The sequence below is a fragment of the Schistocerca cancellata genome, chromosome 1 (genome assembly GCF_023864275.1).
Source record: "Schistocerca cancellata isolate TAMUIC-IGC-003103 chromosome 1, iqSchCanc2.1, whole genome shotgun sequence".
Taxonomy (NCBI): Eukaryota; Metazoa; Arthropoda; class Insecta; order Orthoptera; family Acrididae; genus Schistocerca; species Schistocerca cancellata.
In genome coordinates, this window is record NC_064626.1 from 287900151 (window position 1) to 287926682 (window position 26532).

The 26532-nt window shown below is 44.5% G+C and overlaps 1 protein-coding gene across 1 annotated transcript in view; it reads right to left on the reverse strand.

Moving 5' to 3' along the window:
• LOC126171554 (estradiol 17-beta-dehydrogenase 2-like) overlaps positions 1-26532 on the reverse strand; it is a 174910-nt gene that overhangs the window by 105465 nt on the left and 42913 nt on the right. The window contains exon 3 of the mRNA XM_049920809.1: positions 4102-4323. Within this exon, the coding sequence (XP_049776766.1) occupies positions 4102-4323 (222 nt within the window). The remainder of the gene's footprint in view (positions 1-4101; positions 4324-26532) is intronic.

Genomic DNA, 26532 nt, shown 5'->3' on the forward strand with positions numbered 1-26532 from the left:
TGGTGTCCTCAGCATTGCGGGACCCAGTGACACAGGCTGAGAGGAATGCAGCACTGTAGCTGGAAACAATAAATCACTCAGAAAGCTTGGACGAGTCTTAATATGGTGCCATTTACCTCTTCCTGCTACAGTCCGATGGAGTATAAAATGCAATTCATCTGAAAAGGCCACCTGTCGCAGATCAGTGGCCTTCCAGCTGTGGTATGGCCATGCAAATTGCAGCTATCGTCGTCAACAGACAATGGTCTGCCTTACTGCTACAACATGCGCTGTGCCATGGAAATGCAAACACAACAATGTTCGCTGTACCGTTGTTGAGGAGACAGTGTTGGCTGCCCCTTGGATCATCTGGGCAGTCAGCTGCTCAGTGGTGTCATGTCTATTTGTCTGTACACATCTCCACAGCTGTCATCCACCATTGTGACCTACGGCCTGTGGTGCACCACAGTTTCTCTGTTCCAGTTTTGGATAGTGTCATTTTGCCATGCACGGTATATTTTAATCATGGTGGCACGAGAGCAACTTACTAGCTTAGCCACTTCAGAAGTGCTTTCACTCTTGGTTCAAAATTCAAATCTGTACGTTAGACAAATTGCTCTGTTCCCACATTATGAGCATGCCTGCAGTCTTTCTGCATCCTCGCCTCCCCCTCCGCCTGATAACCTTTTTCTATACCCGACACTACTAGTGCTGCTACATGCCGTCTGCAGGTGGGTATTGCACATTGACGCCGAAACATAGGTGATAATCACATTGATGTGAATGGACCATGTAAAATCTAATTTGCTGCCAGTCTGTTTCGTGCATATTATCAGTTGTTCATTCGAGATGTGCTGCAACAGTTGCAGGAGACTGTACTCCCTGCTTTGTTTGGAAGATAAGATATTAAAAGAAAAGGAATAAATGGTTTTTAACGTCCATTATTTAACACTTTCGGATGTGTAATACATAGATTGCCACGCCGTGTTCGTGAGGCTGAAGCCATTTGAGCCTTAAAATTTGGTCATAATTAGTGAAAAACAAAAAAAAAAAAAAAACATCTGGTTTGATCACCGCACAGCTTTCGTAGGCATGGTACTGTTGGAGGTGGGATGCCATTGCTTAACCGTGACCTTTGGACTGAATCACACAGCCAGTTATTGGTGTACCTACAGTTTAATGTGGACTCTGAACCATGGTTCGACTCAGCATTTTTTACTTAATAAATATTGGCATAGGTAAAAAACATGATACGTCACGTTAAAATCTTATTACTGACCTCGAGTCGAACCCAAGGCCTTCGGATCCATAGTGTTGCACATAATATGGGAAACACGTGGTTTTTACATGATGATCTGTAATCCCGTTTTAGTATTAATGTCTGGTAGCAGTTGAATATCAACCAACAACACTCTTGGACTGGAAAGGTGAATCAGTCCCAGCGATATTACCAAGACTTTCACGAAGTTACTGGTGACCGAACCCCAGGGATCGGTTGGTGAGGTCCCAGTAGCTTATCTCATTTTACAATAAACAACATGTATATCTGACAGAGAACAGGGAGATTCTGTGCACATTTTGAAATTCACTGATTGAGAGTGGCGGTTTTTGGTCTGAACAGTTGCAATGAGCTCAAGTGGTTGATAGAAAACACGAGATATTCTTTTCCAACCATTACTTTCTTTCCTCAAAGTTCACTGTTTAGAAATGTGTATCATCTACTTAACTGCGATCGTAAAGTGGGGCACCCAACATAGATTGATTTGTTTTATTGTGATTTTGCCGTATATAGAGCAGAATGAAACTGCTCTAAAACAGTATATGTTTTTAAAATATAGTTTTGTTAAACACAGAGGATAAACATGAAGGAAGTGTTATTGATTTAAACAGGTTTCTGGGTGTGGCACTGATTACTTTAAGATGGTCATTGTGGCATCGATGCTAGGTGGGCTGACGATATTAATGCTTCTGTAAACCACTGGGGGAAGACGATATTCCTTTTAATGGCAGCTTATTTCATATGGTGACAATGTTTACTTTCAGAATACTTGGAAGCAACAAAATGTCGAAACTTCAATCACAAAAATATTTTCAACAGCCGTAAGTGGAAAGTCTTAATTCAATAATTCGGATAAGTGAGGAACAGCTCTAGGTAAACAGCCGAATAGAGTGTGATCAGTAGAAGATAAATAGGAAGTGTGGTATCGATAGCTACGATGCCACAACGTAGTTCCACTCTGCTAGGTTGGCACTACGAGAGACATCGACGACAGCACCCACTAGCCGGCGCTGTCAAGGTCTACTAGCTCCGCTACTGCTTGAACCCATTTGATCAGGTGCAGCCAGCCAGGACACTTCGCTTCAACTTTGCACCACGTTGCAAGTCATGCAATATGTTTTGCATATGTTTATCCATAGTAAGGTGCTTAAACCGTATTTGCAGTACCGAGAGATTAGTACCTTTTCCTGTTCCTGTTCCTTACCCATACGCCGCCTCCCAGGCGGGATACAAAAGTAAGCTAATGAAAGAGGTTGTGCGACCCTCCCCTGGGCCCCCTTTTCCTCTTTCCTCCTTCTCCCAGAGCGGATTTCCCTCTGTCCCCCCTCCCCTGAGACCCTGCACCCCATACCTGCCTCTCTCCTTCCCACCCTACCTGGCCCTCTCCCGTGCGCCCCCTGCTCACCTCCCCCATCTCTTCCACTCCCTCCCCTCTTCAGGTCTCCCTCATCTCCTAGCGCCTGGCACATCCTCTGTATTGCTCATCATCAGTGTGCCACATCAGTGTTGTGTTTAGTGCTGTTACTCATGTGCGTCAAGAGATGTGATTTTAATTGTCAGTCAGTGTTACGTTATGTGCTATGCCATCCGTCGCTACTTTTATGCTCCAGTCATACTGTGCCTTGTGTTCTTTTAACCGTCGCCGTTTGTGGCATTTTATATGTGCTACTTTCAAACAGTTTTTTTTGTTTTTTTTTTTTTGTTATCTCCATTTTACAGTCACCCCGTATTGTTTTGTTTTGTCTTCCATGCTGTTCCCCCTTTTTTATATCTATGTTCACCTTATTCTCTCCTTTGCTGTTTTTCATTGTCTTCTATTGTTTTGTACTATCTTTCGGCTGAAGAGCAGCGCCTATGCTGCTGCCAGCCCGCCCCGATGGGGAATTGAAACACAATAAAGGAAAAAAAAAAAAAGAGGTTGTACGAAAGAATTGTTCTGTGGGCTGGCTTAATGACGCAGCATCTGATTGTACTTGTCATACAGATTTGGTGCAGTAGTATTAGAGATACCACACATGATACGTTCGCAGCTCGTGTTCTAGTGGCTAGTGTTGCTGCCTTTGGATCACGGGGTCCCGGATTCGATTCCCGGCCGGATTGGGGATTTTCTCTTCTGGGGACTGGGTGTTTGAGTTGTCATCATCATCATCATCATCATTATCACCATCACCATCACCATCATCATCATTCGTGACAGTGGCTAGATTGGACTGCGTGCAAACTGAACTGTGTAAGAATTGGGAATTTGTACGGGCGGTGATGACCGCGCAGTTGAGCGACTCACAAACCGAACATCATCATCATCGAATACATGATGCAATGTAAGTGCGATGTGACAAGAATAGCTAAGTGGGAGACAGTGAAATGCACGTAGACTGGATGCTACTGCATTGGGTTATAAAATCTCTATGCCGATATAGTGCTATAAGAAAAGTCAGCATTTTAAAATCTTATTCATATATGACATGTCCTTGGCATATATTAATTATTATAAACAAAATTCCCTCTTCGCCACAACGTCCTTTAGAATATACTACTAATTTCTGGGGATTCACTCTAAAACTTCAGTCACTTAATGGTGGAAAAAATCACGTAACATGGAATAAGCTATCAGCTTCAAAATTTATTTTAGACGCAGCATCAGGTACAAGGATACGTAGGCAGCTTATACTTCGCCGGACTGCGGTAATTTTCTACCATGACCATGAAATCCCTAAAGATGGGGCATTAATTCTTTGAGATTAGTAGCATTTAATAAAGGGCACTCTCGGAGAAGTAGAATCTTGTTGGTTGAATTTAAAAGTATTTCATATTTGTAATGCCTTCCCGTCGTTTCTTGATACCTGTGCCTGAAGCGTCCGAGAGTGCCGCCTGTACGGAGGCGACGGCGTCGGCCACCTGCTGGTCTGAGGTGACATCTAGCGGCAGCACGCGCAACCTGGAGGAGCAGTCTGCGGCGAGTCTGCGCGCACCGGGACCGTCAGGGAACAGGCAGCCCGCGAACACCGGCACCCCCAGCTCGTCCAGATGGCGCGCCAGTTCGTGCCCGAAGCCAGAGTCGCAACCTGCGCAGCAAATCAGAACTACAAAATATGCCGCTCCTGACTGCCAATATTTACATTCACAGACATTTCATAACTACCGGAATTAAATTTTCACTCTGCAGAGGGGTGTGCACTATTATGAAACTCCTGGCAGATCTAACGTGTGTGCCGGACCAAGACTCAGGACCTATGCCTTTGCCAGTATTAATCTGCCAGGAAGTTCCATGCCAGCGCACACTCTGCTGAAGTGTGAACATTCGTTCTGGATACATCCCACACGCTGTGGGTAAGCCATGTCTCCGCAATATCCTTCCCTCCAGAGTGGTAGTCTTACAAAGGAGAACTTTTGTAAAGTTTGGAATGTAAAGTCATAATTTGGTAACTCAGTCGGCAGAGGTGTTGTCTGCGAAAGATAAAGGTCCCGAGTTCGAGTCTCGGTCCAGCACATCTCGGTCCAGCACACAGTTTTAATGTGCCAGGAAGTTTAATTTTGCAACTTTTTTGCCGTTGCGATCTTTATGGTAAACTGCATTCCTGTTTAAATAAAGTCCTTTCTTCTCTTTTATCACTTCCCGTAGGGTGCCCGGCCCTGTGACCAAGCGGTTCTAGGCGATTCAGTCAGGTTCGAATCCTGCCTTGGGCTATGGATGTGTGTTATGTTCCTTAGGTTAGTTAGGTTTAAGTAGTTCTAAGTCTAGGGGACTGATGACCTCAGATGTTAAGTCCCACAGTGCTTAGAGCCATTTGAACCTCTAGGGTGTACGGCAAAACACCATCGCATCGATACTCCTGTATTGCTGACCAACACAAATTCTGACCGCCTTCATGTAACCCAAACGACTCACTGAAAACATAAAATCACATGCGCACTCTGATATGGACATATGTCTTGTCAATACAAAGATGCGCGACGTATGTCTGTCTGGTTACCATAGAACCTGACCTCGCTAGGCATGGTAGCCTGGCACTGTATAGCTGGAAAGAATACCTAACTTTTCCGATGCCGTTTGACATGCTAATTGGAATGTCGTTTGCAGTGTGCGAAATCGGTTCCAGTGTGGCCCTCCAAAGAAATAAAATGTCAGGCCATAGCTTCTGATGGCTTTAGGATTGACCTTCTTATTAAATCAAGGAGAGCTGCTCTAGTCAACCTTAAAAGAACCGCATTCTCTTACTATCACAATAAACCTTGCCAATCAGTCAGACAAGCGTGGACCAAAACTTGTTTGGTAACGAGTGATGTAAGTGAGTGGTAAAAAAGTGTACAATACATTTTTCAGCGACCATAAAGCTTCGAAACTTCTCACTACTGTTAACGTAGAACAAGCAAAAAATATACTTAAGATAAAAATGGAACAATTTCCATTAGAATATCATAAACCACATTAACTTACTATTGAATAGTTAAGATTTGTCTGCTGTCAAGGAAACTGGCTGAATATACATATCAACAAAAAGTATTGCAGCATTTTGATAGTGCCGTCCCTCTGAAGGTAGTAAATATTAGAGCAAAGAGAATATATAACCATATGTACATAAAAAGCTATACAACTAAATGAAAGATATCTGGAACATTACAAAAAATTAAATGTGGAAATAAAAGAAAGCAGATAAGACTCTAGTCTTGTTATACACACAAAAAAGTTAGAGTCCAGTGGAACAGCAAACACATTCAACAGTTACTTCACTGGAAAAGCAGAAAATTTAATAAAAAACGAATTTCAATGAGAATTAGCAGCGAGTGGCAAACAAGACCAGCACTTGAAATTATCAATGTTTGTTGGTAATGTTGATCAGGAGGAAACAGTCAAGATAGCCAAAAAACTGAAAGCCACTTGCTCATCAGGAATTGCTTGAACGTTATGAACCATTTTGCACCCATGAGCCGTGGTAAAATTTGCTGTTTTGAAGAGCGCGCCGCAGCGCGTAGTGTGTAGCAAGCGCCCTCCGTTTCTGGCGGTGGCGCCGCTGTGGCAATCGCAGCTTTGGTGTCTCCCTGTGGTGGAAAAGGGGAAAGGGTGCCTGTTCACGTGCATTTAAGGGGCGCTATAAGCTCGCCAGGGGTCAGCCTGCTAGTCTCGGCGAGTATAGGCAGTTGGTCAGTCGGAGTGAGGCTAGGTCAGTCTCGCGTCGCCAGTTGCTGGTCTGTCTCTCGTTTGCATTTGTGCGGCAGTTAGTGTCTGTCTGTCGTCTGAGTGCAAGTATGTCTGTCGTTTGGATCAAACTCTAAAGCCAGAAAATCAGAGTATTGCCACTCCGCCAGTAAGAGAACTCAGCTAGTGATCGCCCGTTCGGGGCTGAGTTCCTGCATCTGAGTCTGTGCGATAGGCCGCCAGTCTGCTCGAGTTGCTCAGGCAACGGTCATTGGTGGTTGGATCGGTCGTTTGGTCGGTCGCGCACTGAGACACGAGATGACTTCTCCGCCTTGAGCGTCGGCGCATGTGAGGTCCCCACGTGAGTCCAGTGGGCAGCGCCGTATAGAAAGGGGTAGTGGCTTCGCGTTTCACACGAGAGCAACAGGAGCGAAACCACGACATCGGGCTGGCCGGGGCGAGCTGCGACGCCGTGAAACGGGAGATCGGCGCGCCTTCCTGCGTCCGTTGAAGCGGCTGGCAGCGGATGGCTCGGGAGAGCGTTGGGGGGTGCTGCGCCAGGTCTTCGCCAGAAATCGCAGTTTATTAGAAGTTAAGTGATTGGAGATATGCTGTTTCATTTACTTGTTAAACTCTACTTGTTTTCTTGGTGAGGTCACCAGCCGCTTTGTTTTGGGGTCGTCCCACCTTTCTTCACCGTTTGCCCACCCGCGGGAAGGTGGTTATTTGTGAATTGGGTGGTCCGTTTTTCCCTTGTGGATTTGGGGAGGTTTAGAGCAATCTGCGGTTCGGATTGCTTAGTACTCCCCCTGTCAATCTGCCATACGTTAATAGCTGCCTCTGTCATGTTTGTCGGATTAGGTGGTAACGAATTTATTGCTTAAAGGCCGAATTCTTGAAATATGTTTTTATATTGCCCATCATCTTGCGAGGTGGTATACGTGTAATGTAGAGCCATGTTGTACATTTTATGTTAAGTCTGCATTTTATGAGTTTTATTTAAATAGTCATTTTAGGTTATAAGGTTGCCACCCTTCCACCGTAAGAGTGACTTGGCAGAAAATCCTAAGAAATTTTGGTCTTATGTCAAAGCGGTAGGTGGATCAAAACAAAATGTCCAGACACTCTGTGACCAAAATGGTACTGAAACAGAGGATGACAGACTAAAGGCCGAAATACTAAATGTCTTTTTCCAAAGTTGTTTCACAGAGGAAGATTGCACTGTAGTTCTTTCTCTAGATTGTCGCACAGATGACAAAATGGTAGATATCGAAATAGACGACAGAGGGATAGAGAAACAATTAAAATCGCTCAAAAGAGGAAAGGCCTCTGGACCTGATGGGATACCAGTTCAATTTTACACGGAGTACGCGAAGGAACTTGCCCCCCTTCTTGCACCGGTGTACCGTAGGTCTCTAGAAGAGCGTAGCGTTCCAAAGGATTGGAAAAGGGCACAGGTCATCCCCGTTTTCAAGAAGGGACGTCGAACAGATGTGCAGAACTATAGACCTACATCTCTAACGTCGATCAGTTGTAGAATTTTGGAACACGTATTGTGTTCGAGTATAATGACTTTTCTGGAGACTAGAAATCTACTCTGTAGGAATCAGCATGGGTTTCGAAAAAGACGGTCATGTGAAACCCAGCTCGCGCTATTCGTCCACGAGACTCAGAGGGCCATAGACACGGGTTCACAGGTAGATGCCGTGTTTCTTGACTTCCGCAAGGCGTTCGATACAGTTCCCCACAGTCGTTTAATGAACAAAGTAAGAGCATATGGACTATCAGACCAATTGTGTGATTGGATTGAGGAGTTCCTGGATAACAGGACGCAGCATGTCATTCTCAATGGAGAGAAGTCTTCCGAAGTAAGAGTGATTTCAGGTGTGCCGCAGGGGAGTGTCATAGGACCGTTGCTATTCACAATATACATAAATGACCTGGTGGATGACATCGGAAGTTCACTGAGGCTTTTTGCAGATGATGCTGTGGTGTATCGAGACGTTGTAACAATGGAAAATTGTACTGAAATGCAGGAGGATCTGCAGCGAATTGACACATGGTGCAGGGAATGGCAATTGAATCTCAATGTAGACAAGTGTAATGTGCTGCGATTACACAGAAAGATAGATCCTTTATCATTTAGCTACAAAATAGCAGGTCAGCAACTGGAAGCAGTTAATACCATAAATTATCTGGGAGTACACATTAGGAGTGATTTAAAATGGAATGATCATATAATGTTAATCGTCGGTAAAGCAGATGCCAGACTGAGATTCATTGGAAGAATCCTAAGGAAATGCAATGCGAAAACAAAGGAAGTAGGTTACAGTACGCTTGTTCGCCCACTGCTTGAATACTGCTCAGCAGTGTGGGATCCGTACCAGATCGGGTTGATAGAAGATATAGAGAAGATCCAACGGAGAGCAGCGCGCTTCATTACAGCATCATTTAGTAATCGCGAAAGCGTTACGGAGATGATAGATAAATTCCAGTGGAAGACTCTGCAGGAGAGACGCTCAGTAGCTCGGTACGGGCTTTTGTCAAAGTTTCGAGAACATACCTTCACCGAAGAGTCAAGCAGTATATTGCTCCCTCCTACGTATATCTCGCGAAGAGACCATGAGGATAAAATCAGAGAGATTAGAGCCCACACAGAGGCATACCGACAATCCTTCTTTCCACGAACAACACGAGACTGGAATAGAAGGGAGAACCGATAGAGGTACTCAAGGTACCCTCCGCCACACACGGTCAGGTGGCTTGCGGAGTATGGATGTAGATGTAGATGTAGATGTAGAAGAGTCCCTTAAAAAAATGCAGTTTCGGTGGCAAATAATTTGAGTGTTGTACCATTTCCATCCATCTTATGGAGTGCATAATTTACATGTTTGTGTGAGTTGTTAAAAAGTTTTTTGTTTAAAGTAATCTGGTGTGTTGCAGATTTGCACCAGTGTACTCTTTCAAAGGTTGTTGTGAGTGGTCATGACTACGGCCGTGTTGAAAGGGAGCGGCAAGCTTCTCAGCCCGAAGGCTCATACTGTTAATATTGCTCTGTCTGCATCTAAATAAAATTGTAACTTAATATTTCAAGGGTGCTTTTCTGCTTATAATTTTAAATCTGTTTTGACAAAGCTTTAGGAATAAAATTCACATTTGTTAAAAGTAATTTCATTTTCCATCAGTTACTTACTCCCTGGCAACTACTTCCACGCCCACCTAGTGTGATTAAATGTGTTCTTGATGTTCTTGATGAATCGCTAGTAAATAAAGCAAATTCTTTAAGAAAAGATTTTGAAAGTAAATTTACGGTTCAACCCACCTCTCCAAAATGTAACTCAGCTTTTCACTAATCTATGTAACTGGTCACTGAAATGAGGCATCTTTCCGGAAGTGTTAAAAACAAAGAAAAAATCGTTAGGAGATTGTGGAACTGTGATACGGTTCCAGATACAATATTGTCTGTTGTAGCATTAGAGAAATGCCTAACACACACACACACACACACACACACACACACACACACACACACACCACACACATACACATACACACACGCACACGTACACATCAAAGACATTTTGACCCAAACAATCGTGTTACACAATTTTTATCCGTACTGTCAAAAATCATTCAATTTTCTTTTTTTTTCTTTTTTTCTTATTTTTTTAGGAGCCATGTGTGGTGTCACCGCCAGACACCACACTTGCTAGGTGGTAGCTTAAATCGGCCGCGGTCCATTAGTACGTGTCGGACCCGCGTGTCGCCACTGTCAGTACTTGCAGACCTAGCGCCACCACATGGCAGGTCTAGGAAGACGGACTAGCACTCGCCCCAGTTGTACGGACGACATTGCTAGCGACTAGACGTACGAAGCCTTCCTCTCATTTGCCGAGAGACAGTTAGAATAGCCTTCAGCTAAGTCCATAGCTACGACCTAGCAAGGCGCAGTTAACCATATCTGGAGAGAGTCTTACTTGTATTCACCATGGAGATGTACCACACAGGAGAATAAAGTTGAGTATACGAGAAGCTCCGTTCTTTTCTTTATAGCATTTATGAAGTATCCTGTTTCAGACTTAACGCAGGACGGCGTGAGTTGACGCGTGCCCTATTCGGCCCCTTCATAATAACACTGTGTCAGCACTTCTGTCGACACACACAACATTGGCGACGAGGATGGGATGTGTTCTTCCTACTTGTTTTGCTCTGATTTGATTTGCTTGTGTCATGGCTTCGCCACAATCTCCAGATGTACTGTCCGAATTTTATCGCTTGCAGAATCAGCAGACGCAGGCGTTATTGGATGCCCTGGGACAGCTCGTCCAGGGTCAACGTGCGCTGCAAAACGATGCGGCCGCCGCCGCTTCCTCACAGCTACCGCAGCCACAACATGCAGTTGCACCGCCGTTTCGCCAGTTCGATTCCACTCAAGAATCTTGGGCGGAATATTCCCGACTGCTGGATTTTCATCTGGCAGCCTACAGAATTCAAGGTAACGAGCGGCAGCCTCACTTATTGTCTTGTGTCGGCGTGCAAACGTACCGTGTGATAGTGAAATTGTTTCCCCGACGCGACGTAGCTACTCTGTCCTACGAAGAAATTGTGTCGGCTTTAGATGCCTATTTCAAAGAAACAGTTAATGTGGTTGCAAAACGGTATACGTTCTTTCGTACGAAACGTACGGCCGGTCAAACTAATAGGGAGTGGGTTGCAACTTTGCAAGGCCTTACTAGGGATTGTGAATTTCAGTGTGACTGTGGCCTTCCTTATTCAGATACAATGGTGCGTGATGCAATAGCACAGAACGTTTCTGATGTTCGCATAAGGGAACAGATTTTGAAACTAGTTAATCCCTCCCTTCAACAAGTGATAGACATATTGGATAGGCAAGACACACTTGACTGTGCTCAGGAATCTTTTGAAGCTTCGCCAGCAGTGTGTAACATTAACCGGCCCGCTGGACGCGCTGCGCGGCCCGGTAACCGGCCCTCGCGCACTTCGACGCAGCTGACGCCGCGCTCTAAACAAGGTGTGCCTCGCCAGCCCGCAAATGCAGTGAAATCATGCCCGCGGTGTGCTACTAGACATTCGCGTGAAAATTGCCCGTCACGCCAAGCTATTTGCTTTTACTGTCACAAGAAAGGACATGTTCAAAGTGTTTGCCAGAAAAAGCTCAGATCAGACAATCACAACCGTTCCAGGCCCTTTGCTTCGCGCCGGAATCGAACCACGGACACTCAGGCTCGGGAACCTTGGCCCATGGACATTCACGTAGTTAATGCCACTCCGCCCAGTGTTACTCTTTCTAACAGTGACTGTGTTCGTCCCACAAAAAGTGTGCGTCGACGTCGACGGCAATCCCGTCACGTCGCAAGTGATTCTGTACCAGTGTCTGTTCACGTTGCACAAAACAGTCGCTCTTGTCGTCAGCAGGACACTAAACTTTTTGTAGATTTGGACTTTGCCGGACAAGTGATACCGTTCCAGCTCGATACCGGAGCTGCAGTTTCATTGCTCAATCACGCCACGTACAAACAACTGGGCGCACCGCCGTTGCGTGCCGCAAAAGTTCAGCTCACTAGTTATTCAGGACAGCATATCCCTGTGTTAGGACAGTGCAGCCTTCTTGCAACATACAAGGGACAAACAAAACTTGTGTCGTTTTACGTTCTTCGTTCTTCTGCTGCAGTGAACTTGTTTGGTTTAGATTTATTTCAATTGTTTAACTTGTCTATTGTGAATCAGGTTCTCTCAGTGAACCAGACTGTGCCTTCAGCCAGTGTTTCTAGTCTATGTGAGGAATTTGCAGACATTTTTGCACCGGGCCTTGGTTGCGCTAAGAACTATGAATCACATTTGGAACTAAAAGTCAACGCGCAACCGAAATTTTTCAGAGCGCGCAATGTTCCCCACGCATTGCGTGATGAGGTCGCAAGAACATTAAAAGATTTAGAATCGCAAGGTGTCATTGAACGTGTGCAGGCTTCTCTCTGGGCCTCACCCTTAGTGATTTTGCAAAAACCTTCCGGCAAATTGAGACTTTGCGTGGACTTCAAAGCAACAGTGAATCCACAACTAGTGACTGCTACTTTTCCTTTGCCCCGCCCGGAAGATCTTTTTGACAAACTGTGCCCGGGAAAATATTTTTCAAAGTTGGACCTAGCAGATGCGTACTTGCAAATACCGGTGGACGAAGAATCCCAGCGCGTGTTGGTGGTTAACACGCATCTTGGACTATACAGATTCAAAAGACTGCCATTCGGGTGTGCATCCGCCCCTGCATTGTTTCAGCAATATTTACAAACTATTTGTGCGTCGGTCCCTACTGCAGCAAACTATCTGGACGATATAGTGATCTCAGGAAAGACAGAAGCGGAACATTTACAAAATCTCCGAACATTATTTCAGGTCTTGCGACAGAATGGTCTTCGCTTGAGGAAGGACAAATGTGTGTTTTTTGCTCGTGACTTGCCATATCTGGGCCATGTAATTAATGCCCAAGGCATACATCCGAGTCCAGAGCACCTCCGTGCCATACAGGACTTGCCTTCGCCGCAGAATTTGAAGCAGCTACAGAGTGTGTTGGGTAAAATAAATTACTACCATCGCTTTCTGCGCAATGCCTCTTCCATTTCAGCTCCGCTTCATCGCTTACGCCGTAAAGGTGTTCCGTTTGTCTGGTCGCCGGAATGCGAACGCGCCTTTCGCCAATTGAAATCGGCGTTGCTTTCAACTACTTGCCTTACGCCATTCGATCCCCAGAAACCCCTTTTGTTGATGGTAGATGCCTCGGATTTCGGGATCGGTGCTGTGCTTGCTCACAAAGATGGTTCGCATGATCGCCCTATTGCCTTTGCGTCCAAATTGCTCTCGTCAGCGCAAAGAAATTATTCCCAGATAGAGAAAGAGGCTTTGGCTCTCGTGTTTGGTGTTACGAAGTTCCACGATTTCTTGTATGGTCGTCACTTTACCATCATCACAGACCACAAACCTTTGACATCGCTTTTTCATCCGAACAAGCCTGTACCTCCACGTACAGCGCAGAAATTCATTCGCTGGTCTATTTTCCTCTCGCAGTACCGCTACGATATCTTGTACCGGTCCACTGCTAAGCACGGCAACGCTGATGCGTTGTCCCGTTTGCCTGTTGCCGAGGATAAAGCATTCGATTCTTCCGAACTTGCTTGCATGTTCATTGATGCGGAAACCGATGACGTGGTCGAATCGTTTCCGATTGATTTTCGTCGTGTAGCTACAGCCACAGCTGCTGACCCTGTCCTTGCTACCGTTTTGCGTTTTGTTGCTACACGATGGCCCTTGTCGAAGTCACGGATCGAGGATCCGTTGGTTCGCAGATTTTTTGCTCACAAGGAGAGACTTTTTGTACGACGTGGTGTTTTGTTGTTGCGTTCTGATAATGATCAGTCTAGGGTCGTGGGCCCACGTTCGTTACAGTCCTCTGTCTTAAAGCTTCTCCACCAAGGACATTGGGGTATAGTGCGTACGAAACAACTTGCTCGTCAGCACTGTACTTGGTTCGGAATCGATGCTGCGATTACGTATATGTGCTCTTCTTGCATGGCGTGTGCCGAACAGCAATCCGCACCGCCGCGGAAATTCTTTGCATGGCCGAAAGCCACTTCCCCTTGGCAACGCTTACACATAGATTTTGCTGGTCCATTCTGGAATGCTCGATGGTTGGTTGTTGTCGATTCCTTCAGTAATTTTCCTTTTGTTGTCCGGATGTCTTCCACGACGTCATCTGCCACCATCCAAGCGTTGTCTGCTATCTTTTGCATTGAAGGTCTTCCACAGACTATTGTTTCCGACAATGGCCCACAATTCATGTCCGCAGAATTTCAGTCATTCTGCAAGGCCAATGGTATTCAACATCTGACATCCGCGCCGTTTTCGCCTCAGTTAAACGGTGCCGCGGAACGTTTGGTCCGGACTTTTAAGTCACAGATGTTGAAGTTGAAAGAGTCGCATTCTCGGGAGGACGCGTTGTTGCTCTTTTTGTCTTCGTATCGCTCTCAGCCCCGCGATGGTCGCTCGCCGGCTGAGTTGCTTCACGGTCGTCCTCATCGAACCTTGATGTCTTTGCTGCATCCGCCGCATCAGGTTCCTGTGCAGCGGCAGACTCCTGCTTTTGCTCCTGACGACGCTGTATTCTATCGCAACTATCGCGGTTCACGGCGTTGGCTCGCAGGGCGCATTCTTCGCTGCCTCGGCCGCGCGATGTATTTGGTTTTGGGGGCCTCTGGTGAGGTGCGTCGGCATCTCAATCAGCTGCGCCTCTGTCGTCGCCTGGGTTCTGCCGCTCCCCGTCTGCTTTCAGCGACGGAGCCGTCCGGTCAGCGCCCTGGGGACCCATCTACTGGCTCGCCTCATCCCCAGGTGTTACCGACGCTGCCTTCCATTCTTCCCCATGGCGTCGCGCCGCCGCAGCCGCCGCTGCAGCCGCCGCCGGCGCCGCCCGCCGAGGACGCTTCGCTGCAGCCGCCAACCGCCTCCCTGGGTCACGCGCCGCCGATCGCTTCCCGTGACCAGCTGTCGTCCGCCCTGGACCTCTTGCCCGCTCCGGACCACATGGCGTCATCGCGCGTCGGATACCCCGACGCAATGGAGGTCGATCCTTCGGCCACTTATGTCTCATTACGGGCGCATACGCCGCATGTTGACGTGCACCCTGGAGTAGGTTTCCAGGCGTTTCCTAGCTCCCCTCGGACCGAATGGCCGGGTGCGGGTGGCACAGCCTCGCCTGTTGTTAGGCTCCCCACCTCATCGCATACGTCAACATGGGGCCCTCCCCACGGCGGGCGGAAGCCTTATAACACGACCGTTCGCCGATTTGCGGGGGAGGAATGTGGTGTCACCGCCAGACACCACACTTGCTAGGTGGTAGCTTAAATCGGCCGCGGTCCATTAGTACGTGTCGGACCCGCGTGTCGCCACTGTCAGTACTTGCAGACCTAGCGCCACCACATGGCAGGTCTAGGAAGACGGACTAGCACTCGCCCCAGTTGTACGGACGACATTGCTAGCGACTAGACGTACGAAGCCTTCCTCTCATTTGCCGAGAGACAGTTAGAATAGCCTTCAGCTAAGTCCATAGCTACGACCTAGCAAGGCGCAGTTAACCATATCTGGAGAGAGTCTTACTTGTATTCACCATGGAGATGTACCACACAGGAGAATAAAGTTGAGTATACGAGAAGCTCCGTTCTTTTCTTTATAGCATTTATGAAGTATCCTGTTTCAGACTTAACGCAGGACGGCGTGAGTTGACGCGTGCCCTATTCGGCCCCTTCATAATAACACTGTGTCGGCACTTCTGTCGACACACACAACACCATGGGTATAAGCTACGTCATGAATGTTTCGCAGTCCTGTTTCTACAGGAGATATCTGAAGCCAGTAACATGGCTGATGAATTGATTAAACGAACAGTCAGGCGCCCAGAAGAGTAGCACAGAATCACACCACAAAACAACTGTCAGTATCACAGTTTTTTCCATCAATTTTTACTTTAAATAATTACATTCCAAGTCAGTCTGTCTTAGTACTCATAAATGCGCAGGACAAACTGAGTCATGCACGCACCTTGATATCGATTCCGGTACTCGTTGAACCTCTTAGGTTGCCTTACTAAGTTACGGTTTCGTAGGCTTCCCTGCCGTGGACTTTAGCAGCAACGTGAGGACTTCGAGTGTATATTACAGAATACATACAATTTCTGTACTGCGTTCGCCGAAACAGGCAGTAATACCTTTTCGTAATTTGCAAGGCTGTAGTCTAGTGTAACGGGCTCTGTTTATTTACAACAAGTCAAAACTTTATTCATCTTTATTACCATTCACTGGCAATGTAAATCTGCTCCAGAAGCTCTTCTGAATCAACCAACCACCTCGACTCCTAAAAGCAAAGCTCTTGTTACTAATTGATAGGTTTCAGTTCTATTGCATCATTCTGCTCCGTCCACTTCATGAACAGGCAAAGTTTGTTTTTCTATAAAAATGTTTCTATTAACATCCTGGTTGTCTACTTCAGACGTGTACGGTTTGTTTCTTTTTCAAGCGTTTGATTATTTTACCTGTTTGTTTTAGTATTGATCAAAGAGCGTTCTACTTTGGCTAGTTCACAGACGCGTATATAAAAGTTTCTCTTTTAAAACCTTTGGATTAATAGTTTCTCTCTCTGCTTCACAGATGTGTATAATTTGTTGTTCATTTTAAATTTTGCGCATTAACGGTTTCAGTCGTGTGCTTCGGTGAGTTATGAACGCACTGTTGTGTCTGCTTGACAGACAGGCGCAATTTTTCGCGTTTAAAAATTATTTTGCGTTTATGGCTTCACTGACTGCTTCACAGACACATATAGGACCTTAGGTGTCAGCTGTCTGTTACTGTTTATTACGGGATCTGTTGCTAAAATCTTTGTTAAATTCTTTTAAATTTATCGGAATATGAAGATTTGTTTTCAGCTGGCTGATTCTTGCAATCAAAAGTTCGCCCGTTGTGACGAATCAGTTTTAGTTATTTTGATACTTGAAAAATATGCCTTTATGATAAATAAATAAATAACTATTTTTTCAATAATTTTATTTACCTCAGCACCCTACCACTCCCAGACCTGGGCTCCCTACTAATTCACAAACACTGGAATGTGGTTTAGCATAGCAGTATTATAACAACGCCGATCAACAGAAAATACTTTTTAACGATGACGACTATTCATACCAGTAACAAAAATCTTCGGGTAACGGACACGATGATAATGCATCCATTCACGTTATCTTCTGGTCATAACTTCTAAATCTGATTTGACATGCTATCCAATTACACTATCTTGAGCGTGCTGCAACGTGGATACCACAACGCCGTGGGATGTGTTGTAGGTCCAGCAACGACAACATGCTTGTGTTTTGTTTGTATGCATGGTCTTACTCTGCACACTAAAAACGCAAATTTAACGGCGTGTATTTATTAGAATACCAGCCCCGATGTCTATAAGGAATGCGTGGTACAACTCCCAACCGAACAGCAGAGTCCAACACACAACCGTATGAAAGAACGCGATAATGTTACCCTAGCATGGAGGGTTGCCATAATGTATGGATGACGTTGACAGAGTTTTAAGTAGAACTAAGACGCATATTTTGATAAGATAATACGTTTACAAAAGAATGAGTGTGTGTAATTAATTTCGAAGTTAAGTATGTGATCCATGTGTATCGCTTTGTGTTTATGGAATCACAACACTTTACAAGGCATTTGAATATTTTGGCAATACGTGCGTTTTAGTGTTGGCTTTGGCACTAGTTTTATGTGGGCTAACATTTTGATGGAGTACAGTTTGTAGTCACACTGGTTGGGATAGGACTATGTACCACACCTGGACGGTAAAAAAATAGCAACCCATGCCTGATAATGTAAGTAATACGAGCATATATACACTATGCGTATAGACTATGGAAAATATGAAAAAAACGTAAAAATGGAAAAAATGGAGAAAAACGAAAAATGGAACAAAAAAGGTGGAGAAATACGTAAAGACCATAAAAAAGGAAAAAAATACGGAAGAAACTGGATATGGCATGGTTGTAGAGGGTATCTTTAGTTATCCTTAGGAAGTAGTCGAAATTTGTGGCATAAGCACTAGACCAAAGTGTCTGTAGATCTCTCGGATACTTACCTAGAAAGCTGCAACTTTGTACGAAGGAACAGAACTATTAGAATCAGAATACAACCTACTCCCATAATGTCCGAGATTAGTAGTAAAGGTTGAGAGATGTCACAGACTTCCATTGAAAAAGATATGTGGAGTTCGTTTATACAGAGGAACAGAGAGACGTGACGTCACACACATGACTAGAAACAATAGAACATTGTACACATGGACAAAGGCTGTAGTTTCTTGATGTAACGGCTAGAAATAAGTGAAGGACTGCTAATGCAGAGCCATGGTGACAAGACGAAACTGTCATGCTCCTACTGGTTCTGCGTGCATGAGAAACCGTAAAGTTTTCTTATTTGGATTCCGAATCCTTTGGTATTCTCTCCCAATATATGCGAGTTGCAAGTCATATATATTTGGAATCGTAAAATATTTGGATGCAGTGTAAAGTGCATAAACGATAAGCGACGTACATTGATCACGTATTGACACTACAGTAGATGAAATTACGAGAAGCTTGCTTATAGAGGATAAAAGGCCTCTGTGCACATCAGGGGTAGCATACACTTTATTTACATGTCTTAGATTAGCTAATAATACACACATCAAAAAAAGTTTTGCATCACCCCGATTCCCAAAACTCCTGAAGATAGACGTCGACTGTGGATATTGTACCACAGACACAGTCCCTTTGACTGTTCAGAGAAGTCACACTAAACCCACCCAAAGATGTAAACAACCATGCATGAGCAGCGCCAATTAGACGGAGGCGTTCCGACTGCCGATCAGTTCCAGTCATTCCATCAGAAGGAGGTACACGGCTCGTGTTGTCTGTAGTTCAGCCCTTCCTAGACGGTCAAGACCGCTGTTAGATCGCGTCCACATTGTTACTTTGTGCCAGGAAGGACTCTCAACAAGGGAAGTGTCCATGAGTCTCGGAGTGAACCAAAGCGATGTTGTTCGGATACAGAGGAGATACAGAGAGACAGGAACTGTCGATGACATTCCTCGCTCAGGCCGCCCAAGGGCTAATACTGGAGTGGATGACCACCACCTATGGATTATGGCTCGGAAAAACATGAACCTTACGAACATGCCTGGATAGATTGAAAAGCGCTGTTTACGGACGACGAGCCCCACCAACCACTCTGAGGGATCTACGCCGAAACGCCGTTGAGGAGTGGGGCAATCTGAACCAATAGCGCCTCGATCAACTTGTGGATAGCATGCCACGACGGATACAGGCATGTATCAATGCAAGAGGACGTGCTACTGGGTATTAGAGGTATCGGTGCGTACAGCAAACTAGACCACCAACTATGAAGGTCTCGCTGTATGGTGGTACAACATGCAATGTGTGGTTTTCATGAACAATAAAAAGGGAGGAAATTATCTTTACATTGATCTCTATTCCAATTTTCTGTACAGGTTACGGAGGTGATGCAAAACTTTTTTTGATGTATGTACTATTGCTCGGCATTTGTATAATTTTTTAACGATTTAATTTACTTTTAACCATTTTTTGATTGTTTTCTTAAGCTGTATCAGTTATGATATATAGACTGCTTTCGACACACATACATATGGCTGTTTTGGAGGGAAGCTATCACACACTGGAAAGAGAGGAGTCTGGGGATGCTGTCAGCCCGATGATGTTCATATCTCTAATCGCTATGGCGAGGAAGGTTATGCCCACAGTTGTTCAGTTGATAAGGTCTCTCGATAGCTCTATCTGCCACCCTGCAAGTTCCTGTCGTGGTCCTACTGTTTTTCAATGTTTAACATTTTAATATCATACATTATAATTTTTTAAAAAATAAGCAGTTACGCTCTTGTTATAAAGCGGCTCTGGACGAAAGTTAAGAAATAATCTTCCGGCATTAGTGTGCGTTCTGATGTTTGAGTAACACTAAACATGCAAGAAATTCACATCCACCCTACCCCTAGCCCTCGGGTATCCACGTCGCACTACACACACAGAATAGCGTAACTACATTCAGACTTGTATTATATGACCGAAAGTCCTGTTGTTCTGGGCCTTTGCTCAGAGGTTTTTGCTATCGATACAAATAATTGAGTAAACTGTGTTTGAAATGTGGTAATCTCATGCAAAATCCCTCTGTTTGTAATTTAAACTGAATCTTCCTTGCAGTTTAAAACACTGTGCCAGGTCAAGACTGGAGCTTAGGAACTTTGCCTTCCAGGGGCAATAGCTCTACCAAATGAGCTAGTCAAGCATGACCCACAAACCATCCTCAGGATGTAGTTCCGTCAATACCTCATCTCCTATTTTTCAAATTCCACGCTATCTTTCCTGTGAAACTTGCATGACTTGTACTACTGGAAGAAAGGAGAGACATGGACATGGCTTAGCCACAGCCAGTGGGATATTTCCGAAGATAGTTTTGGCTTCGCCCGCAAAAGGCAAATTTCCTGACTTCCAGTCTCGATCCAGTATACAGTTTTGGTCTCGTGGACTGGGTGTTGTGTTGTCCTCATCATTTCATCCTCATCACCGGCACGCGAATCGCCCAATGTGGCGTCGAGTGTAATAAGATTTGCACTCGGCCGCCGAACTTCCCCAGATGGGGCCTCCCGTCCGGCAGTGCCATACGATTGTTTCATTTCATTTCACATGCAAAAAAGTTTCATATGAGCACTCGGCAGCAGTCATAACTTCATTCTATACTTCAAATTATTTAACGTGGAAATCGGTTACATAAACTCATGCTGCTGGCGTGCTCGAATAAAATAGTACACTGTGTGATCAAAAGTATCCGAACACCCCACAAACATGTATTTTTCATATTAGGTGCATTGTGCTGCTACCTACTGCCAGGTACTCCTTATCAGCGCCCTCAGAAGCCATTAGACAAGGTGAGAGAGCAGAATGGGGCACTCCGCGTAACTCACGGACTTCGAACGTGCTCAAGTGATTGGGTGTCACTTGTGTCATACGTCTGTACGCGAGATTTACACACTCCTAAACATCACTAGGTCCACTGTTTCCGACGTGATAGTGAAGTGGAAACGTGAAGGAACATGTACAGCACAAAAGCGTACAGGCCGACCTCGTCTGTTGAGTGACAGACACCACTGACAGTTGAAAAGGATCGTAATGTGTAATAGGCAAACATCACACAGGAATACCAAACTGTATCAGGATCCATTGTATGTACTATGAGAGTTAGGTGGGAGACAAGAAAACTTGGCTTTCATGGTCGACCGGCTGCTCATAATCCACACAACACGCTGGTAAATGCCAAACAACGTCTAGCTTGGTGTAAGGAGCGTAAACAATGGACTATTGAACGGTAGAAAAAACGTGGTGTGGAGTGACGAATCACGGAACACAATGTGGCGATCCGATGGAAGGGTGTGGGTATGGTGAATGCCTGGTGAACGTCATCTGCCAGCGTGTGTAGTGCCAACAGTAAAATTCGCAGACAGTGGTGTTATGCTGCGGTCGTGTTTCTCGTGGAGGGGGCTTTCACTCCTTGTTGTTTTACGTGGCACTATCACAGCACAGGCCTACATTGATGTTTTAAGCACCTCTTTGCTTCCCACTGTTGACGAGCAATTCGGGGATGGCGACTGCATCTTTCAACACGATCGAGTACCTGTTCATAATGCACGGCCTGTGGCGGAATAATTACACGATAATAACATCCCTATAATGGACTGGCCTGCACAGAATCCTGACCGGAACCCTGTAGAACACCCTACGGATGTTTTGGAAGGCCAACTTTGTGCCAGGCCTCACCGACCGACATCGATACCTCTCCTCAGTGCAGCACTCCGTGAAGAACGGGCTACCATTCCCCAAGAAACCTTCCAGCACCTGATTAAAGGTATCCCTGCGAGAGTGGAAGTTGTCATAAAGGCTAAGTGTGGGCCAGGACCATACTGAATTCCAGCATTACCGATGGAGGGTGGCACCAACTTGTAAGTCATTTTCAGCCAGGTGTTTGAACACATAGTGTACATTCTGAGACTTTTATGACCACAGAAAATGCATAAGTTCAGGACTGTAATGTTTAAATGGCTCTGAACACTATGGGACTTAACATCTGAGATCATCAGTCCTCTCGAACTTGGAACTACTGAAACCTAACTAACTTAAGGACATCACACTCATACATGCCCGAGGCAGGATTCGAACCTGCGACCGTAACGGTCGCGGGGTTACAGACTGAAGCGCCTAGAACAGCTCGGCAACTAGCCGGCAGTACTGTAAGCCTAAGTATAATTGTGTGTATTTTTTTATCAAAATATGGGTCTTAGTTCTATTTAAAACGTGTCAAAGTCATCCATACGTTACGACGACCCTCCTTGCTGAGGTAACCTCACGTTTTTCATGCGATTTTCGGGGTTGCGCTCTGCTGTTAGCTTGAGAATCGCACCTCGCATTTTGCATAGACTTAGAACACTGCTGTGCGGTGTGGGATCCTTACCAGGCAGGGTGGACGGATACATCGGAGAAGTTTAAAGTAGGGCAGCGCGTTTTGTATTGCCGCGAAACATGGGAGAGAGTGTCACAGAAATGATACAGGATTTGAGCTGGAAAACATTTAAAAAAAAGGTGTTTTTTATTGCAACGGAATCTTCTCACGATATTCCAATCACCATCTTTCTTCTCCGAATGCAAAATATTTTGTTGGTGCCGACCTACATAGGGAGAAACGATCACCATGTATAAAAAAGAGAAACCACAGTTGGTACGGAAAGATATAGGTGTTCGTTCTTTCCGCGCGCTGTACGAGATTGGAGTAATAGAGAATTGTGAAGGCGTTTAGATGAACCCTATGCCAGGTACTTAAATGTAATTTGCAAAGTATCCATGTAATTGTAGATTTAGATTCTGGCAACTCTGATACTTTACAATATGTATTCTGTCACTCTTTCTAAGAAAAAAATACTTTGCTGCCTTTCTTACCATTCCTTGTAAAACCTGAGATCATAGTTCTTATCACAGTCTTGTGGTGTCTAATACCTTCTTCTTCGTTAACTGATTGATGAGTTCAGGTCTGTTTGTTGCTAGGAGGTCTAAGACCTTACTTTCACGGACTGGTTCTCTAATTACCTGCTCGAAGTAGTTTTCGAACAAGACGTATTCTGGCACCATAATATGACCCTTCCAATCTATACCTGCCAAGTTGAAATCACCTCATATTACATTGGCGTGATCAGGAAAATCATTAAACGATATTCTGCAAGTTCCCCCTGTAACGCTCTACCGCTATAGCTCCTGACTCAGGCAGTCTATGAAAGCATCTGATTATTATTTTTGGTCAACTTTTGACGCTTCGCTTCATTCAGATTAATTCACAATTGGACTCCGTGATAACGTCGATGGATAATATAGAATTCCTTAGTGCAAAAAATACGCCGCCACCATTGGAGACTAACCTATCCTTACGATGAACATTCCAGTCTTAGGATTTCGTTACTACTCGCCTCTGGTTTGAATCAACTTTTAGTTCCTAATAATATCTGAGCATTATAGCCTTAAATTAGCGAAACTAATCCTATAATTGTGAGATAATTAGTATATCCCATCTGTGACGACTGGAAATCTCTTATCTCGTTGTGGCTAATGTAACTTCTGTTTCTGAGGGCATCCGCATCTGATCCCAAAGGGGGAGAGTTCACTAACCTAAAAAAAACATATGCATGCCACATTTACCCCGCTATCCTAGTAGTCGCTACTTGCGTTTAGTGGACACCTGACGTGTTAATGAGAACCTTACAAATCTCGACCCGATATCGGAGGTCGAGAAATTCGCATCTTAAGCCGTAATTTTTCCCGAGGGCAAGCAGATTTACTGTATGGTTACATTATGGTGGCGTCCTCCTGGGTAAAATATTCCAGTGGTAAAATAGTCCCCCATTCGGATCCCCAGGCGGGGACTACTCAGGAGGACGTCGTTATCAGGAGAAAGAAAACTGCCGTTCAGCGGATTGAAACGTGGAATGTCAGATTCCTTAATCGGGCAGGTAGGTTAGAAAATTTAAAAAGGGAAATGGATAGGTTAAACCTAGATATAGTGGGAATTAGTGAGGTTCGGTGGCAGGAGGAACAAGACTTCTGGTCACGTGGATACAGGGATATAAATACGAAATCAAATAGGGGTAATGCGGGAGTAGATATAATAATGAATAAAAGATAGGAGCGCAGGTAAACTACTACAAACAGCATAGTGAACGCATTGTTGTAGCAAAGATAGACACGAAGCCCACGCTTACCACAGCAGTACAAGTTTAAATGCCAACTAGCTTCGCAGATGACGAAGAGATTGATGAAACGTATCATGAGATAAAAGAAATTATTCAGATAGTGAAGGAAGACGAAAATGTGATAGTCATGGGTGACTGGAACTCTTTAGTAGAAAAAGAAAGACAAAGAAAAGTAGTAGTTGAATATGGAACGGAGATAAGGAATGAAAGGGGACCACAATCTGTTGGTTATTAACTGTAGATAAAAACTGAAGAAACTGCAAAAAGGTGGGAATTTAAGGAGATGGGACGTGGATAAACTGAAAGAACCAGAGGTTATACAGAGTTTCAGGGAGAGCATTAAGGAACGACTGACAGGCACAGGGGAAAGAAATACAGCAGAAGAAGAATGGGTAGCTTTGAGAGATGAAATAGTGAAGGCAGCAGAGTATCAAGTACGTAAAAGGACGAGGGTTAGTAGAAATCCTTGGGTAACAGAGGAAATATTGAATTTAATTGATGAACGGAGAAAATATAAAAGTGTAGTAAATGAAGCAGGCAAAAAGGAATACAAACGTCTCAAAAATGAGATCGACAGGAAGTGCAAAATGACTTAACAGGGATGGCTAGTGGACAAATGTAAGGATGCAGACGCATATATCACTAGGGGTAAGATAGATACTGCATACACAAAAATTAAAGAGACCTTTGGCAAAAAGAGAACCACTTCCATGAATATCAAGAGCTCAGATGGAAACCCAGTTCTAAGCAAAAAAGGGAAAGCAGAAAGGTGGAAGGAATATGTATATTGAGGGTCTATACAAGGGCGATGTACTTGACGACAATATTACGGAAACAGAAGAGGACGTAGATGAAGATGAAATGGGAGATATGATACTGCGTGAAGATTTGACAGAGCACTGAAAGACCTAAGTCGAAACAAGGCCCGGGAGTAGAGAACATTCGATTAGAACTACTGACAGCCTTGGGAGAGCCAGCCCTGACAAAACTCTACCATCTGGTGAGCAAGATGTATGAGACAGGTGAAATACCCTCAGACTTCAAGAAGAATATAATAATCCCAATCCCAAAGAAAAAAAAGGTGTTGACAGATGTGAAAATTACTGAACTATCAGTTTAATAAGCCACGGCTGCAAAATACTAACATGAATTTCTTACAGACGAATGGAAAAACTGGTAGAAGCCGACCTCGGGGAAGATCAATTTGGATTCCGTAGAAATGTTGGAACACGTGAGGCAATGCTGACCCTACGACTTATCTTAGAAAATAGATGAAGGAAAGGCAAACCTACGTAGATATAGAGAATGCTTGTGATAATGTTGACTGGAATACTCTCTTTCAAATTCTTAAGGTAGCAGGGGTAAAATACATGGAGCGAAAGGCTATTTACAATTTGTACAGAAACCTGATGGCAGTTACAAGAGTCGAGGGATATGAAAGGGAAGCAGTGGTTGGGAAGGAGGACAGGGTTATAGCATATCCTCGATGTTATTCAATCTGTATATTCAGCAAGCACTAAAGGAAACTAAAGAAAAATTCGGAGTAGGAGTTAAAATCCGTGGAGATGAAATAAAAACTTTGAGGCTTGGTGATGACATTGTAATTCTGTCAGAGACAGCAAAGGACCAGCAAGAGCAGTTGAACAGAATGGACAGTGTATTTAAAGGAGGATATAAGATGAAAATCAACAAAAGCAAAACGAGGATATTGGAATGTAGTCCATTTAAATTGAGTGATGCTGAGGGTATTAGATTAGGAAATGAGATACTTAAAGTAGTAGATGAGTTCTGCTATTTAGGGAGCAAATTAACTGATGATGGTAGAAGTAGAGAAGATATAAAATCTAGACTTGCAGTGGCAAGGAGAGCGTTTCTATAGAAGAGAAATTTGTTAACATCGAGTATAGATTTAAGTGTCAGGAAGTTGTTTCTGAAACTATTTGTATGGAGTGTAGCCATGTATGGAAGTAAAATGTGGACGATAAATAGTTTAGACAAGAAGAGAATAGAAGCTTTCGAAATGTGGTGCTACAGGAGAGTGCTGAATATTAGATGGGTAGATCACATAACTAATGAGGAGGTACTGAATAGAATTGGCGAGAAGAGAAATTTGTGGCACAACTTGAGTAGAAGGAGGGATCGGTTGGTGGGACATGTTCTGAGAGATCAAGGGATCACCAATTTAGATCGGTTATAGGCGCTACAGTCTGGAACCGCGCTA